Source organism: Muscardinus avellanarius (assembly GCF_963383645.1).
Source record: "Muscardinus avellanarius genome assembly, chromosome: 11".
In the NCBI taxonomy this organism is placed as follows: Eukaryota; Metazoa; Chordata; class Mammalia; order Rodentia; family Gliridae; genus Muscardinus; species Muscardinus avellanarius.
Genome location: NC_137797.1, coordinates 88,707,526 through 88,723,920, shown reverse-complemented (window position 1 = coordinate 88,723,920; position 16,395 = coordinate 88,707,526). Strand labels below are relative to the sequence as shown.

General features: G+C 36.3%; 1 protein-coding gene across 7 annotated transcripts in view; it reads left to right on the top strand.

Moving 5' to 3' along the window:
• CCDC91 (coiled-coil domain containing 91) overlaps nucleotides 1-15,265 on the top strand; it is a gene marked incomplete at both ends in the record, with an annotated part of 275,982 nt that extends 260,717 nt beyond the window's left edge. For all 7 annotated transcript variants that reach the window (XM_080705459.1, XM_080705458.1, XM_080705457.1 and 4 more), the window contains one exon: nucleotides 15,155-15,265. In XM_080705459.1, coding sequence (XP_080561585.1) covers nucleotides 15,155-15,265 — 111 coding nt within the window. The remainder of the gene's footprint in view (nucleotides 1-15,154) is intronic.
• Between the last annotated feature and the right edge of the window lie 1,130 nt (nucleotides 15,266-16,395).

The window sequence follows — 16,395 nt, the reverse complement described above, 5'->3', positions numbered from 1 at the left end:
ATAGACAAATGAACAAACAAAAATAAAACTATTACTCAAGAATAACTTGACCTGGGCATGGTGGCACACGCTTGTAATCCCAGCATTCGGGAGACTGAGACCAGAAGATTGCGGTTCGCCGACAGCCTCAGCTACTTAGTGAGGCCCTTTGCAACTTAGTGAGAACCTGTTTCAAAATAAAGAATAAAAAATAGGGCAGAGGGTATAGCTCGGAGGTCAAATATCCCTGGGTTCCATCTCCATACCCGAAAGAAAAAAAAAGAATAACTTGATCTTCAGGTATATCAGTCCCTATATGATGATTTTATAAAGCAATCTTAGGTCATTATGATTCTGTGTATATATTAACTTTTAAAATGAATTCATGAACTACTCTTTTCATGGTTATGCTGAGTTAAGGGTAGTCATCTGATCTCAGAGCCGTTCGTTTTCAGCACCTTTCTGACCACAGTGCTAATGCTCTACAGCTGACCTTCTCTTACCTGCCCATTGTCCAGTCTTTGCCTCCTCCTTATTTTTGTTTTGTGTATCTTCTTGTAGGAACATCAGTGATTGGATTTAGGGCCCACTCTAATCCAATAGGAACTTATTTTAATTTACATCTTATATCTGCAAAGACTTATTTCCAAATAAGGTCACATCTACAAGTATGGAGACTTAAATATGTATTTCTGAAAGATATAATTCAACACATTATAGTGATTCCCCACTGAAATCCTCAGTAACCTGTTTTCAGCTAGATCGAGTATTCAAGCATTCTGGACCTGGTCCTCCAACCTTTTCCCTTTTATCTACATTTATAGGAATTTTTTTTATCTGTATATGCACATGATCTCTCCCCTGAATTGCAGATTCTTAGATTCCATAACTCTACCACATATGATAGGAGTAAGTAAATGTATCATCTCTAAAATAAATCCCATTGTTTCCTCTAGCCAACTCACTCCTACTCCAGTTCATCATATCTCAGGAAACAACACCATCATTCGAAGAATCTCCTCTTTCTTTTTCCTTTCACCTACAATTCTAATCCCTTCACAATTCAAGTTGGCCCTATTTCGAATATATCCTAAACTGGACCTGCTCTTACCCTCCACCACCAGCATTCTGGTCAAATTCATATCTTCTCCGCACTAAAAATCCCTTAACTGGATTTTCTCCTGCTGGTCTGTTGTGCTCATGATGACAAGTGTGTGATTTTTTTTTTTTATAAATAAAGCACTGTTGCTCAAAACTCCCCAATGTCTTCCCATAAGAACACAAACTTAGGGGGCCTGAACATTCCTGTTATGGTCTCCTTGATCCTTTCTCCCACCAGTCTCCTTTTGCTAGATTTTCTCCAGTGGTACTGGTTTTCTTCCCAGTACTTCCCAGACTTCACAAAGTCTGGACCACTTTGAGACCTTAAGACTTTATCTGCCTTGACACTTTGTGACACCTTATTGAACGTTTCTCTTTTTCCATCTCTTAATCACCTCTCAGTGGTCTTCTATAGTCACTGTACCCCAAAGATCTCCTCTCCCTTGCCGGGCGTGGTGGCGCACGCTTGTAATCCCCGCGCTTGGGAGGCGGAGACAGGAGGATCGCGCAGGTTCGAAGCCAGCCGCGCTGGCGTAAGAGACCCTGTTTCAAAATTATAAAATAGGTCTGGGAGTGTAGCCCGGAGGAAGAAGGGCTTCCAGGAACTCCAGTACCACCAAAAAAAAAAAAAAAAGATCTCCTCTCCCTCTTTGTCTAACCCTTTCCCTGCTTTTGTTTTTATTTGTAAAAATATTTTTAATTTTTTGTGCATTGTAATCATTTAGGCCTTTCCCAGTTCCTACCCCATTTTCTCCTTATGCTTGTCTCAGCGATTGGCTTTGACTTTGTTGAGTCTGGAATGTACAGCATGTGCATCCTCTTCCCCTCCCATCGTCCTCAGTTAGGTCCCCTTCTTTACTCATCTAAAGTTTCTCCTTCTTTGTCTTGAGTCCCTCATATGTCCCATTTTCTTCTTAGTTTCCACATATTAGGGACAATTTTTATTTTTTGTGAATGACTCCAGTTAGATCCATTTCTGTGTAAAATACATTTTTTTTTTTTTTTTGGTGGTACTGGGGTTCCTAGAAGTCCTTCTACCTCCGAGCTACACTCCCAGACCTATTTTTACATTTTTATTTGGAAACAGGGTCTCCTAAGCCAGCGCGTGTGGCTGGCTTCGAACCTGCACAATCCTCCTGTCTCTTCCTCCCAAGGGCGGGGATTACAAGCATGCGCCACCACACCCGGCCTAAAATACATAATTTTGTTATTTATGACTGAGTAAAATTCTATTGTGTGCACATCTCATGGTTTTGTAATCCGTTATCTATTGATGGACATCTTGGCTGGTTCCATAGTTTGGCAATTGTGAATTGTGTGGCTATAAACATAGGTACACAAAAATTAGTCTGCTATTTGGGTTTCTGTTTTTTTGGGTAGATACCCAAAAGTGGTATTGCTGGATCATATGGTAGGTTCATTCCCATTCCCATTCTCCTGAAGATCCTCCACACTGTTTTCCAAAGTTGCTGAACTAATTTGCAATCATACCAACAATCTAGTTCCCACTTCTCCACATCCTTACAAATATTTGTTGTTGTTTGTGTTTTTAATGATTTCCATTCTAACTGGGGTTAGGTGAAATCTTAGGGTAGTTTTGTCATGCATCTCTCTGATTGCTAATGATGTTGAACATTTTTTCTTATATTTATCTCCTTGTTATTTTTTTTCCTGGTCTCTTATATTGTAATTTATTTATTTTTTTAAATTTATTTTTATTGGTGCATTGTAATCATACATCACATTGGAATACAATAGCATTGATTTCCACCTCAAGAGTATTATTCTCCTCAAGCTAAATATATATTCTGTAAGAGCAGAGGATTCTGTAAAAGCAGGTATACAGTGGTATCTTATTTACCACTAGATCTCTAAGTCCAAAACATTGCCTGGTGTGTAGTAGGTGCTAAATAAATACGGAACATATGGGTGAATGAAAGAATTATATAATTAGACTATTGCTACTGGATTTAAAACTCCTCAGTATCTCTAAACATACTAATATTTCTATGTCTTTGGTTTTATTATTCTCTTTTTTCTGAAATGTCTTTCTCTAAGGAAATGCTCTTGAACCTCTGTGAGTCTGTTGGATTTCCAGTACTGAAGTTTTCTGTGCTACTCTCTTCTGCCATGACCTCTGCCCCTCAGTTTTCCCTTGATTCAGTCTTCCCTGTACATGCCAGATCCTAATTATAGCATATGTGTCTCTCTAAGAGGATGGCAAACATCTTAGAGACAGTATTGTAGACATTTTTGTGTAGGCCTCAGAGCAGTAACACACAAACAGTAGGCAGTCTTTTATTGATGAGCTGATTGATCAATTTTTTAAATGGCTTGATTTCATAACATGTAAGTAAAATAGCAGCTTAAGTGTGTTTGTGGCAAGTTAAAGGTAAAAGTCAGAAAAAGAAATTAATATCCAAGGAGGTTTGTCTGGTATCCATCTAGCCTTTTTAAAAAATGAGATCATTTTGATTTAAAATATGTAGGAGCATATGTTGAGAAGGAACACTGAGAAAGGTAGACCTAATATTTTCACATCTTGTTACCGACGGGCTCAGTCCTGTGGGGGCAAGTCCACTCGCGACCGGGAGCCTCAGAAAGATGGGGCAAAAGGCAGGTGGAGTTCTGCAGAAACTTATCTGCAGCAATTCTTTCCCCTCTATGAATTCCCTAAGTTTTTAGGTACGGCGCTTGGGAAAGAATTTGAGGTGGAAAAAGGCTTCTTGAGCCAATGACACTTTATTACAAAAACTCCAAGAAATTTATACCTTTCACCAGTAAAGTTAATAGTAAGAGGAGAGGGAGGTGGGTGTAATCATTGTGAAGTAATAATGAATGACATGTAAACAAAGGTAATAAAACTAGTCCTTCAGCTGGCTGTTGATCTTCGAGACTCCTGATTCTTTTCCAAGGTCTTTGCAGATAAGCAGTCCCAGGGGGCCACTTCCCAAAATAAGCAAGCACGGCCAAGGCTTGGGGGTTTCTCGGGGAATCTTCTTTGGCTTTCTTGGAACTTTCCATCTTTTGGGCTCAGTTCATATAGCAAGTGTGGGGAGACGTGGTGATTCAGGTGGATGTGATAAAGTTTCTCCAGGTGTTGGCATTTTACCTTCTAAATCTGAAAGCTTAAGCAAACTCACAACACAGTTTTGCAGACAAAATACCACAAACAACACCACAAAGTTCTTGGTTTTAATTGTCAGATGTATTTCCTTAACTGCTGAACACTCTTCTTTAGACAATAAGCCTATTAAAAGTCTAACCATCTTTAATAATCCATTTCTCTGTCACAAACCCTCTGCAACCTGCTTCTAACTTTCTAATTCCTTTCTTTCCCAGTTGGGACTTTCTTATGATAAGCTCTTCTTCATGCAAAAATGCTTTTCTTACTCTTACACGGTATTTCCTTTCCTTCATACATATATATTTAGAACGTCTGTCCTTTATTTTGTCATATTCATTTCTAACCATGCGGTCAGCCTCTCTGTCTTCAGGAATATTTACACTGGGCGTAAAAGTCACCAATCTTTTTCCTTGAGTCTATTGTATTTGGGCAACTAAGTTGTTTATCAACTAAATTGCTTTAAGGTCACACACAAGGTTTTTATCTTCTCTGTCTCTAGGCAGGATCTCAAGGGTAAACAAAGTTTCCTTAAACTGAACTACCTTACCGGAGTTAATAGCTTAACCTAAGTTAGTGATAGTGAGGGTCAGAGACCCTTTGTAATTGCTGCAGCTGGAATGCTTATCACAGCATCTGAATTCTGGCCAGTTTTTATTGTTATTGAGCAGAGCCAAGGACGTTTAGGCAAATTATTAGAGAGTTTATTTCCACGAACTCAGTTTCTATTTGTAGTCCTAATTTCACATCACTGGAGCAATTCGTGTAGAAAGTTAAAGGAATCATTAATAGTCATGAAGGGTAAAAGTGGGGGATATTTTGGCCAGAGACGATACCTCTTTCTCGGGGCTTTTTGCCGATTAACTGTGTGGAGTGGGGGGTCTCAACACATAGATGCCGAGGCAGCAGGATGTCTTGGCAACATCTTTTAGTATATTTTGTTGGTAGAGGGAGGCCCAAGATGGTATTTAAAACACAGACTAAGCATGGTGTGTGTGTGTGTGTGTGTGTGTGTGTGTGTGTGTACTGTTTTTGCAAAAACAGTGTTATCAAATGTTTGGGGATGTAAACTCTGTTCTTAATTAACTTTCCCATTATAATATAACCTAGATTTGTTTAATTACTGTAAGTCCTCTTCTTTAAATGAGTAAAAATTCACCATTTTTCATAGTACATTTTACTGATGTAAATAAATGCTAAGGACAAGAGATATTTCCTTTTTCTTATTTTTCTATTGTATGAAACATTAATTGACAAGTAAATCTAAGTCTTATTCCCCCTTCCTCAAAGCTTATTAAAATTAAAAACTCTAAAGTAAGCAATGCACTATTAAATGGCTTTCAGCAATATGCCAACAAACAGGAGATGATAAAGAGGGGGAAAATTGCAAAGCCCAAAGAACTCAGACTTCCCATGCTTTTCTCAATGAGTGTCCAGGATAACCATGCTATATTCATACTTATACACATGTTCGGATGTAGCTCCTCCATTAATCAACATAAACCTTTTTCCTCTCCTATACTTCCATTCTAGGTTTGCTGAGATTACCCCTCCATTATCTGGAGTCCTTCTGGTGTCTCCAATGCTCCCTAGTTTGTGCATATTAGAGAAAGCATATGACCCTTCTCTTTCTGCACTTGGCTGATCTCACTTAACATAATGCTCTCCAGATCTTTCCATCTTCTTGCAAATGGCATGGTTTTGTTCTTTATAGCTGAATAGAATTCCATTGTATGTATTTCCCATAATTTTGCAGTCCATTCATCTGTTGATGGAGGCCTAGATTGATTCCATATTTTAGCTATTAAGAATTGTGGCTATTATGAACATGGATATGCATATGTTACTATAGTTCTCTGATTTCAACCCCTTTGGAAAAATACCCAGGTGTGGTATTGCTGGATTATATGGTGGATCTATTCCCAGCTTTCTAAGGAGTCTTCACACTTCTCTCCATAGTGGCTGAACTAGTTTGCACTCCCACCAACAGTGTAAAAGAGTTCCTCTTTCCCCACATCCTCGCCAGCAATTGTTATTTGATTTATGTTTGCCACTCTGATTGGTGTTAGATGGAATTACAGAAAAGTTTTGATTTGTACCTCCCTGATGCCTAATGATGTAGAACATCTTTTCATGTATCTGTTGGCCATTTGTATCTCTTCTTTTGTGAAGTATCTATTCAGTTCAGTTGCCTATTTCTTGATTGTTAGTGTAGAGTCTTTTGAGCTCTTTATATATTCTGGATATTAGCCCTCTATCCAAGTGGTGGTTGGTAAAGATCTTCTCCCATTCTATAGCCTTTCTCTTTAGGTTCTTGGTGGTTTCTTCTATGAGAAGAAATTTTTTAGTTTGATGCCATCCCACTTGTTAATTCTTGCTTTAATTTTCTGTGCTTTGGAGGTTTTATTGAGAAAGTTATTGCATGTGCCTATATATTGGAGTTGAGCCTATGCTCTCCTCTAATAGCCTCACAGTCTCTGATCTAATTTCTAAGTCTTTGATCCATCTCAAGTTGATTCCTGTGCATGGTGAGAGGTAAGGATTTAGTTCCATCTTTGTACAAATGGATAGCTAGTTCTCCCAGCACCATTTGTTGAAAAGGCTGTCTTTTCTCCAGCATATGAGTTTGGCCCCTTTTGTCAAAGATTCATTGGCTATAGGTGTGTGGGATTGTTTCTGTAACTTCAATTCCGTTCTACTGGTCAGCTTGCCTGTTGTGCTTATACAATGCTATTTTTACTACTATTACTCAGTTGTATAATTTGAAGTCCAGGATTGTGATGCCTCCTGCATGGTTCTTATTGTTAAGTATTGCTTTGGCTATTCTGGGTTTTTTCTTTCTCCATATAAAATTTATGACTGATTTTTCTAGGTCTATGAAGAATGTCATTGGAATTTTAATGGTAATTGCATTGAATAAATCTATAGATCATTTTTGGCAGAATGGCCATTTTGATGATATTTATTCTGCCTATCTTTGGGCACAGGAGATCTTTCCATCTTCTAAGGTGTTCTTTAATTTCTTTGTTTAATGTTTTATAGTTTTTTTGTAGAGGTCTTTTACATCTTTGGTTAGGTTTATTCTTAGGTATTTTATTGGTTTTGATGTTATTGTAAATGGAATTGTTTTCTTTATTTCCTTCATTGTGCATTCATTGTTGGCAACAGATTACTTTAGGTTGATTTTGTATCTTGCAACTTTGCTGAATTGGTTAATCAGCTCTAGAAGTCTTTTGGTTGAGATCTTTGGGTCTTCTAGATAAAGGATCATGTAATCTGCATATAAGGATAGTTTTAATTCCTATATGAATTCCTTTGACTTCCTTCTCTTGGCTTACTGCTGTGGCAAGATTCTCGAGGACTGTATTGAAAAGCAGTGGTGATAGTGGGCATCCTTGTCTTGTTCCTGGTTGTTAGAGGGAATTCTTGCAGTTTTTCCAATTAAATATGATGTTGGCTTTGGGTTTATTGTATATTGCCTTAATGATGTTGAAATATGTTCCTTCTATTCCAATTTTCTGCATTGTTTTTAACATAAATGGGTGTTGAATTTTGTCAAATGCTTTTTCAGCATCTACTGATATGATCAAGTGGTTTTTTTTCTCACTTCTATTTATATGGTGAATAACGTGTATTTATTTGCATATGTTGGACAAGCCTTGCTTTTCTAGGATGAAACAGACTTGGCCGTGGTTTACCATTCTCTTGATATGGATTTGAATGCATATAACTAGTATTTTGTTTAGAAATTTTGCATGTATGTTCATTAAGGATATTGATCTGTAATTTTCCTTTCTTGAGATATCTTTATTTGGTTTGGGGATTAATGTGATACTGGTCTTGTAGAAGAAATTTGGGAGAATTCCATCTCGTTCAATTTCTCAGAACAAGTTCTGAAGTATTGGTATTAGTTCTTCACTGAAAGTTTTGTAGAATTCAGCTTTAAATTCATTAGGGCCTGGGCTTTTCTTTGATGGCAGGATTTTTATTGCTGTTTCTATTTCTTTGCTTGCTATTGGTTGATTTAGGCTTTCTCTGTTTTCTTGGTTCAGTTTAGATAGGTTATATGTGTTTAGGAACATATCGATTTCTTCCATGCTTTCCACTCTATTGGAGTATAAATTTTCAAAATAGTTTCTGATAATCTTTTGAATTTTCCCACTATCTGTGGTGATGTCTCCTTTTTCATTGCTGATTTTAATAATTTGAGTTGAATCTCTCTTTCTTTTGGTTAGGTTAGCCAGGTTTGTCAATTCTATTAATCTTTTCAAAGAACCAGCTTTTCGTTTTGTTGATTCCTTGAATTATTTTTGTTGTTGTTATTCTCTATTTCATTTATTTCTACTCTGTTTTTAATAATTTCCTGTCTTCTGCTGGCTTTTGGGTTAGATCTTGCAGTCTTTCTAGGTCCTTGAGTTGTGTCATTAGGTTTTTTACTTGACAATTCTCTGTTCCTCTTCTGTGGGGACTCAGTGCTATAAACAGTACTCTTAACACTGCCTTCAAAGTGTCCCATAGATTTTGGTAAGTTGTTTCTCTATTTTCATTTATTTCCAGAAATTTATTTCTCCCCTAATTTCCAATCTTACCCACTTGTTGTTCAATAGTGTATCATTCAATCTCCATGTATTTAAATAGTTTCTTTTTAGTTTGCTGTTGTTAATTTCTACTTTCATTCCATTATGGTCTGAAAAGATGCAGGAAATTATATTACATTTTTTTAATTTACTGGTGCTTTCTATGTGGCCCGAGATGTGATCTATTTTGGAGGAGGTTTCATGGGCTGCTGAGAAGAATGTGTATTCTGTTTTTCCTCTTTGAAATGTTCTGTATATGTCTATTAGGTCCATTTGGTTTATAGTTTTCTTTAGTTCTGAAGAATCATTACTCATCTTTTGCCTTGAAGATTGATCTAGTAGTGTGAGAGGTGTGTTGAAGTCTCCCAGTATTATTGTTTTTAGGCATATTTGAGATCTAATATCCAGGAGGGTTTGTTTTACAAATGTGGCTGCACCCACATTTGGGGCATAAACATTTACTATCATCATATTTTCTTGGTGGATTGTTCCTTTTAATAAAAGGAAGTGCTCTGCTTTGTCTTTTCTGATGTGTTTTAGCTTAAAGTCTGTTTGTTGAGTATCAGCATTGCTACCGCTGTCCGTTTTTGGTCTCCATTGGCATGATATATCTTTTTTCATCTTTTCACTTTCAGTCTGTGAATGTCTTTGGATGTAATGCGAATTTTTTGCACATAGCATATATTTGAATTTTGAGATTATGATTTTTAATCCACATTGCCAGTCTGTGATTTTGTGGGGTTTTTTGTTGTTTTTTTTTTGTTTTGTTTTGTTTTGTTTTGTTTTTTTGAAACTCTTCTACCTCAGGGCTACAGTCTCAGACCTGTTTTTTAATATTTTTATTTGGAAACAGGGTCTCTTAAGCCAGCGAGCCTGGCTTTGAACCTGTGTGATCCTCCTGTCTCCACCTCCCAAGTGTGGGGATTACAAGCATGTGCCACCACACCCAGTACCAGTCTGTGTTTTTTGATTGGTGAGTTAAGTCCTTTTATGTTCAGAGTTATTATTGAAATATGATTTTTGTTTCCTGTCATTTTGTGTTCTATCTTCTGTTTGATATAATATTATTTCTTCTTTACTTAGATTCCCTGCTGATCAAATTTATCTCTTCTCTGGTTCTATAACTTGATTCTTTTTTCATTATAGTTTATTTCTTTAAGTATTTTTTCTTGTGTTAGTTTTGAATTCATGAATTTGTTGAGTTTTTTATGTTGAAACACTTTTGTTTATCCATCAATTTTGAATAATAATTTTGCTAGATATAGAAGTTTTGATTGGAAGTTGTTTTCTTCCAGGGTCTGGATCACATCATACCAGTCTCTCCTAGCATTCATGACTTGGGTTGTGTAGTCTGGGATGATTTTTATTGTTTTCCCCCTAAATGTCACCCATACTTTTGTTCTCACTGCTTTGAAAATTCTTTCCTTGGCCTCTATGTTGATCATTTTGATTATTACATGGTATGGGAAGGTCCTTCTTTGATCTTGTCTTAATGGTGTTCTGTATGTCTCCTGAATGTGTAAGTCCAAGTCTCTTTTCAAGTTTGGAAAATTATCTGAAATTATTACTCTGAAGAGATTACAAATGCCCTTGGTCTGTACCTTTATCCCTTCTTCAATGCCTTTTATTTGTAAGTTAGGACATTTCATATTGCCCCATAGTTGTTGGATGTTTAGGTTTCGTTGCTGTAATGACTTTTGTATACTGCTGACTGTGCTTTCAGTTTTTAATGAGCTGTCTTCTAACAATGATATTCTACTTTCCATTTTATCTAATCTTCCAGAATTTCTTTCTATTGATGTCTTCATTTCATTTTTTGACTCTTTCATTTCATTCCAGACCTCTTTATGATTCTTAGTGTCTCTATTTCCTTTTTCATTTCCTGTAAACTTGCTTTGAGCCCTTTCATCATATTGTAGATCAGGATTCGGAATTTACCTTGCATTTTTTGTAGGTCAATATTTCTTCACTATTCCTAATTCTCATATTTTCAAGGTTCTCAGGCTTGTTTTCCTGATATCTTGGCATCTCTTGTGCTTATTATGTCTAGCCTTAGTTGTAGGAATCTAGAGGTGTCAGCAGGTAAGCAGTACTTTTTCCAATGTTGAACTTTGGGTGATGGGGGTCAGGAGCTGGGGTGATGGGTACAGGAGTTGGGTAAAATAGAGGATATGATTAGGTTGAGTAAGAATTTAAGTATAATAAGGTAGTATCTGGTTAAGAATGGGAAAAGGTTAGATAGTAGGACTCTTGTAATTAGTAGCATATTTAAGTATGGAGATATGAAATACCTTGAGTATTAAACAAGGAGATACAGTAAGGGAAAAAAAATGTTTTTAGAGAAGAACGTAGATAGACTAGAGTGAAGAAGTTTGTAAAAGGAATGAGGGAAAGGAGCAAACAAACACAAATAAAGTAACAAAACAAGATACAAAAGTTAACTATTATACATCAAGGACAAAAAAATGAAAAGAGATAAAAAGAGTAAGAAAGAGAAAAAAAGAACAAACATAAAATAAAAAGAACTAGCAACCGTGTGAGACAACAAAGTAAAACAAACAACCAAACAACCAATAAAATTTAAATAAAAGGAAAAAACAAAAAATAACAAAAAAAACAGTTGTACTAATTTACGCATATGGGGAGGGCCCATATAATATCTGAATGTCTGATCGCTGTGGTAGCTTCTGGGGTATATCCCAATGTCTCTTATTTGGTCTGCACCCTATTGTCAGCTTCTGAACACCCTCTCTGAGTGTTTAGGCCCCTCTCTTGCCTCTGACAGCTTTGCGTTTAGATGTCAGGGTGTCGGGAGTCACTGTTAATGAGATCTGTGTAAGTCCCAGGTTCTGTGTATTTTCAGCCTCTAATCTGCACCTCTGCACTCTCCACCTGGGGATAAGGCCTGTGCTTCCCTACCCACAGGGGCAGAGGGCGTGCAATGTAGTCTTAGAGGGACTCCTTGTGTCCTTGTGCTGGTATGTGCCTTGAGCACCTTTGCTATATCTCTGGAGGTTCAAACTAGACTAGCCCACAGGGTCCCACAGCACACAATGGGTGCACAAGGTTATTGCCATGTTCTGTGGTGTACACTGAGCACATACTGTGTCCCATGGCTCATCTGGGTGCACAGTGTTACCTGGCTGCCCTGGTTTGGGTCTCTGTAGGGCTTCTTGTGTCACTGGATCCTGCAGCTTTTCTGAACGCAAGGTTACCTGGTCCTGTTTTGTGCAGAAAGAAGTGATGGGCACCTTGGCAGCTGCCAGAAACCAACACTATGCTGTGTTTCATAGCAGTCCCAGGGTACCTTAAGAAACAAGGAAAAGGAAGAAGTTGGTGGGTGTAGGTAGAAATCCATCACACTTTTTTGTTCTTATGTATATTCTGTTTTTAAATAACAGAATATTAATTCTAAAAACATGCATCCAGAGTCTATATGCGTCAATCACAGATTAAATACTAGTTACACATGATGAATTCATGTTGCATGTCCTCAGAAGTTTCTCTTTTATGTAATAACCATAAATCCTAAGATAATCATTAATTTGAGGTCAAATTGGTTTGTAATGGAACTACTGATTTTTCTGTGGGATTTTTGGAACATCTTAAATTGTCAAAACTAGCACAAATGAGATGTGTACCTAAATGCTGAAGCATTCCTAATAAATCAAATACCCACAAAGTTTCCTCTAAACTACAAACTTCAACCTGCCCCAACTCCACCTGCAAACATAACTGTATTCAGTGGTGATCAGATCATTTCCTTGCCTTACAAAGAACTTTTTTTTTGCCTCTGTATGTAACTCAGATAGCGTACTTCTGAATTTTGCTTGTTTTTCTTTTGTTTTTGTGTATATGTGCTTTATTATAAAATACTATTAATACAAATTTAAACTGTAAAAAAAATAGCCTGTTCAACAAATGGTATTGGCAAAACTGGTTAACCATATACAAAAAATGCAAATAAACCCCACTTTCTCACCCTGTACAAGAGTCAATTCAAGATGGATCAAAGACTTGGAAATGAGACCTGAGACATTGAAGAAGGCAAAGGTCCAACACTGCAACACATAGGCACAGATAAAAACTTGTTCAATATGACGCCAAAGTCACAAGAAACTAAAAGGCAGATCAATACATGGGATTGCATTAATCTGAAGAGCTTCTCTTCAGCAAAGGAAACTATCAAGAACCTCAACCAAGAGCCAATAGAATGGGAGAAGATTTTTGCAACCTACTCCTCCAATAGAGGACTTATTTCTAGACTATACAGAGAGCACAAGAAACCAAGTACTAAGAAAACAGATAACCCAATAAAAAATGGGCAAGGGAACTAAATAGACACTTCATGAAAGAAGAAATTCAAATGGACAATAAATACATGAAAATATGCTCAACATCATTAGCAATCAGAGAGATGCTAAAAAAAACTACCCTGAGATTTCACGTAACTCCAACTAGAATGGCAATCATTCAAAACACAAACAACAACAAATGCTGGAGAAGTGGGAACTCTAATACCTTATTGGTAGAACTGCAAATTAGTGTAACCACTTTGGAAAACAGTGGTTTTCCAAATGGAGGATCCTCAGAAGAATGGGAATGAACTTAACATATGATCCAGCAATACCACTTTTGGGTATCTACCCAAAAGAAAGGAAACCAAACTACCAAACTAATGCATGTGTATCTATGTTCATAACTGCACAATTCACAATTGCCAAACTTTGGAACCAGGCAAGATGTACATCAACAAATGAATGGATAATAAAACTATGGGATATGTACACAATGGAATTTTACTCAGCCTTAAAGAAAACACAGTTATATCATTTAACAGGGAAATGGATGGAACTGGAGAACATTATATTAAGTGAAATTATTCAATCACAAAAAATAAGAATTGGATGCTCTCCTTAAAACACAAAAGCTGGGGAGAAAGTGGGTCATAGGAGGAACTTTAGAGGAAGAAGGAGATACTATAGATGAGCAAATTAGGCGACCTAACTGAGGGGATAGGAGGGGGGGAAGAGAGAAATTCTCTAATGTTCATGATATACATTAACAAAGATATCAAAGTCAATCACTAAGCCAAACATGAGAAGGAGGAGGGAGAGTTAATGGGGCAGGAATTGGGTAAGGGCTAATTGGGCTATGTGTGCATGTATGCCTCCACCATCTTGTACTCCACTAAAATGTATGACTACAGTGCACCAATAAAAAATTTTTAAAATAGAATGTCGGTAGTATTATGATAATTTACCTTTAAAAATCAATTATAAGTGCCTACTCATATTCTTCTGAAATATTTTATGTTGCTGGTATGTGACATATTAATAGTTATTATAAAGCCATAATGATTAAGATAGCAGCACAGCTGAGTAGAGATAGGGGAGCCATACACTGAAAGAAGACAGACCTTGCATATTTAGAAACCTAACTTAGAAGTAGCATTGCAGAGGGCAATTCTCTAGCCCAACACAAAATATACTGTCACGTGTCTACAGAGGTGTGTTTTGGAGGATTTATTATAATATAAGGAGTTTCATAAGCAGCAGTACTGGAAGGTGTCATCCAGCAGAAAGAAGGAAAAAGGACAAGTAGAAATGCTATTTCTATATATATATTAAACTCTCAGAATACTAAAACTGAAGAGAGTCCTGGTTTAGTTCAATCTTTTTATGTTAGTATTTTAATAGATATGCATTATTTTTTAAATGAACTCTTAGGATACCTTACAACTTTAGTCTTCCAGTTTATCAGCCGTTTTGAATATCAATGGATTATCAAAGTGTAATTTGTTAAAGAACTCTGATTTGGATGTCTTTTTTGTTTTTGTTGGGAGGAGACTTACAGGAAGACTATGTCAGCATTTATTATAAATGTGACAGATATTGTGAAATGAGATTTATTTGTCTTTCTTTTGAGTGGTTTTTTTTTTTTTTTTTGGTGGTACTGGGGTTCCTGGAAGCCCTTCTACCTCCGGGCTACACTCCCAGACCTATTTTATATTTTTGAAACAGGGTCTCTTACGCCAGCGCGACTGGCTTCAAACCTGCGTGATCCTCCTGTCTCCGCTTCCCATGGGCGGGGATTACAAGCGTGCGCCACCACGCCCGGCTCTTTTGAGTTCTTCTACTGTTCTATGATAGGTAGATGATGTCTTGTCACAGTGCACCTATTTTTACAGCATGGACAAAGTTTTTAGGGCATAAGAGTTAGAAACTTTTCTTCATGTGTTCAGTAATCTTCATCATGCAGAAAGTTCTTTATTACAAATAACCAAAATAATATTCCTTATTTACCTCTTGTTTTGCTCACTAACTTGTTTCTTTCTCTCTCTCTCTTCCTTTCTCTTAAAAAACAACAACAGCTTGATCAAGTGATCCGTCAAAGAAGCCTGTCCAGTTTGGAACTATTCCTGTCCTGTGCACAGAAACAGTTAAGTGCTTTAATAGCTACGGAACCAGTGGACATTGAATAAAGACAACATGACAAGCTAACCCACACTGGTATTGCATAAATCATTAGACCTCTAAATATATGCCATGAATTATAAAGATGCTTTCGTTTTTCTGTTTATTTTTTTCAAAACCTTGGAGAAGTTACTTCCAGTTCAAGGATAAGACAAAACAATATATAGAATAACTAACAAGGGATCTAATTTATTTTATTTTCTCCCCTGTATCTACTGTTATTTTAGAAGTGGTAGTAGCAGCAATAGATTGTAATATGACCCAAAAGCCATTGAAAAGTGCCACATTATCAAAAGTCAGTTAAGTAAACTTTATAGCCCCTTGGAGGCCTGTTATACTATATTTTGCAAAAGGAATAAATATATTTATGGTTTCTTCATGATGATTCTTGATAAGATACTAAAATATAACCATGCATTTATTTGATTTTAAGCATTGGAATAGCATGAATTTAATCATCTTTATCTCTATAACTTGGATATAAAATGATATGATAATCATTCTGTTATTACCAAACCTCTTTTCTGCAGTTGGATCTAATTTTTCTTTTTTTGGTTTACTGAAAACCATAGAAATAAAAACACTAGAGATTATATTAATTCAACTTTGATCTGATATTCCATTTGAACTCAAGGGGTATATGCGATATTATTTCCCATTTCTGCTCTTTAAGACACAATGAATCAGTGCAGTCATTTTCTTATGAATTGAGCCATAAACTTACTTTCTAGGAAGAGAACATAATTCAGGTTCACATATTGGATACATGAACTCTTTCCCAGTACTTCAGAGTGTTCTTAATTTCACAATCAGTGTGCCTCAGTGTGAAATCATAAGTATTTTAACATCAAAGCTAAAATGTCAAACATATATATGTAAACATTTTGTCTTAATTTTTGAAATGCTATACTTTAATGGACCTTGTACTTTGATGGGATTTCTCAGTTTAATAAAAGCAGTTCTAAACTTACTTGTTTTTTTAATTTTTTAATTCCTTTTTTAAAATTAATTATTTAAAAGTTTCTCAAATATCTATATTTGTGTATGATAATATCTTATAAACACCTCTCTTTAAATATTTATGATACTGAGTCTTTTATTTTAATAACTATTCACTTTTCTCTTTGAATTAAAATAA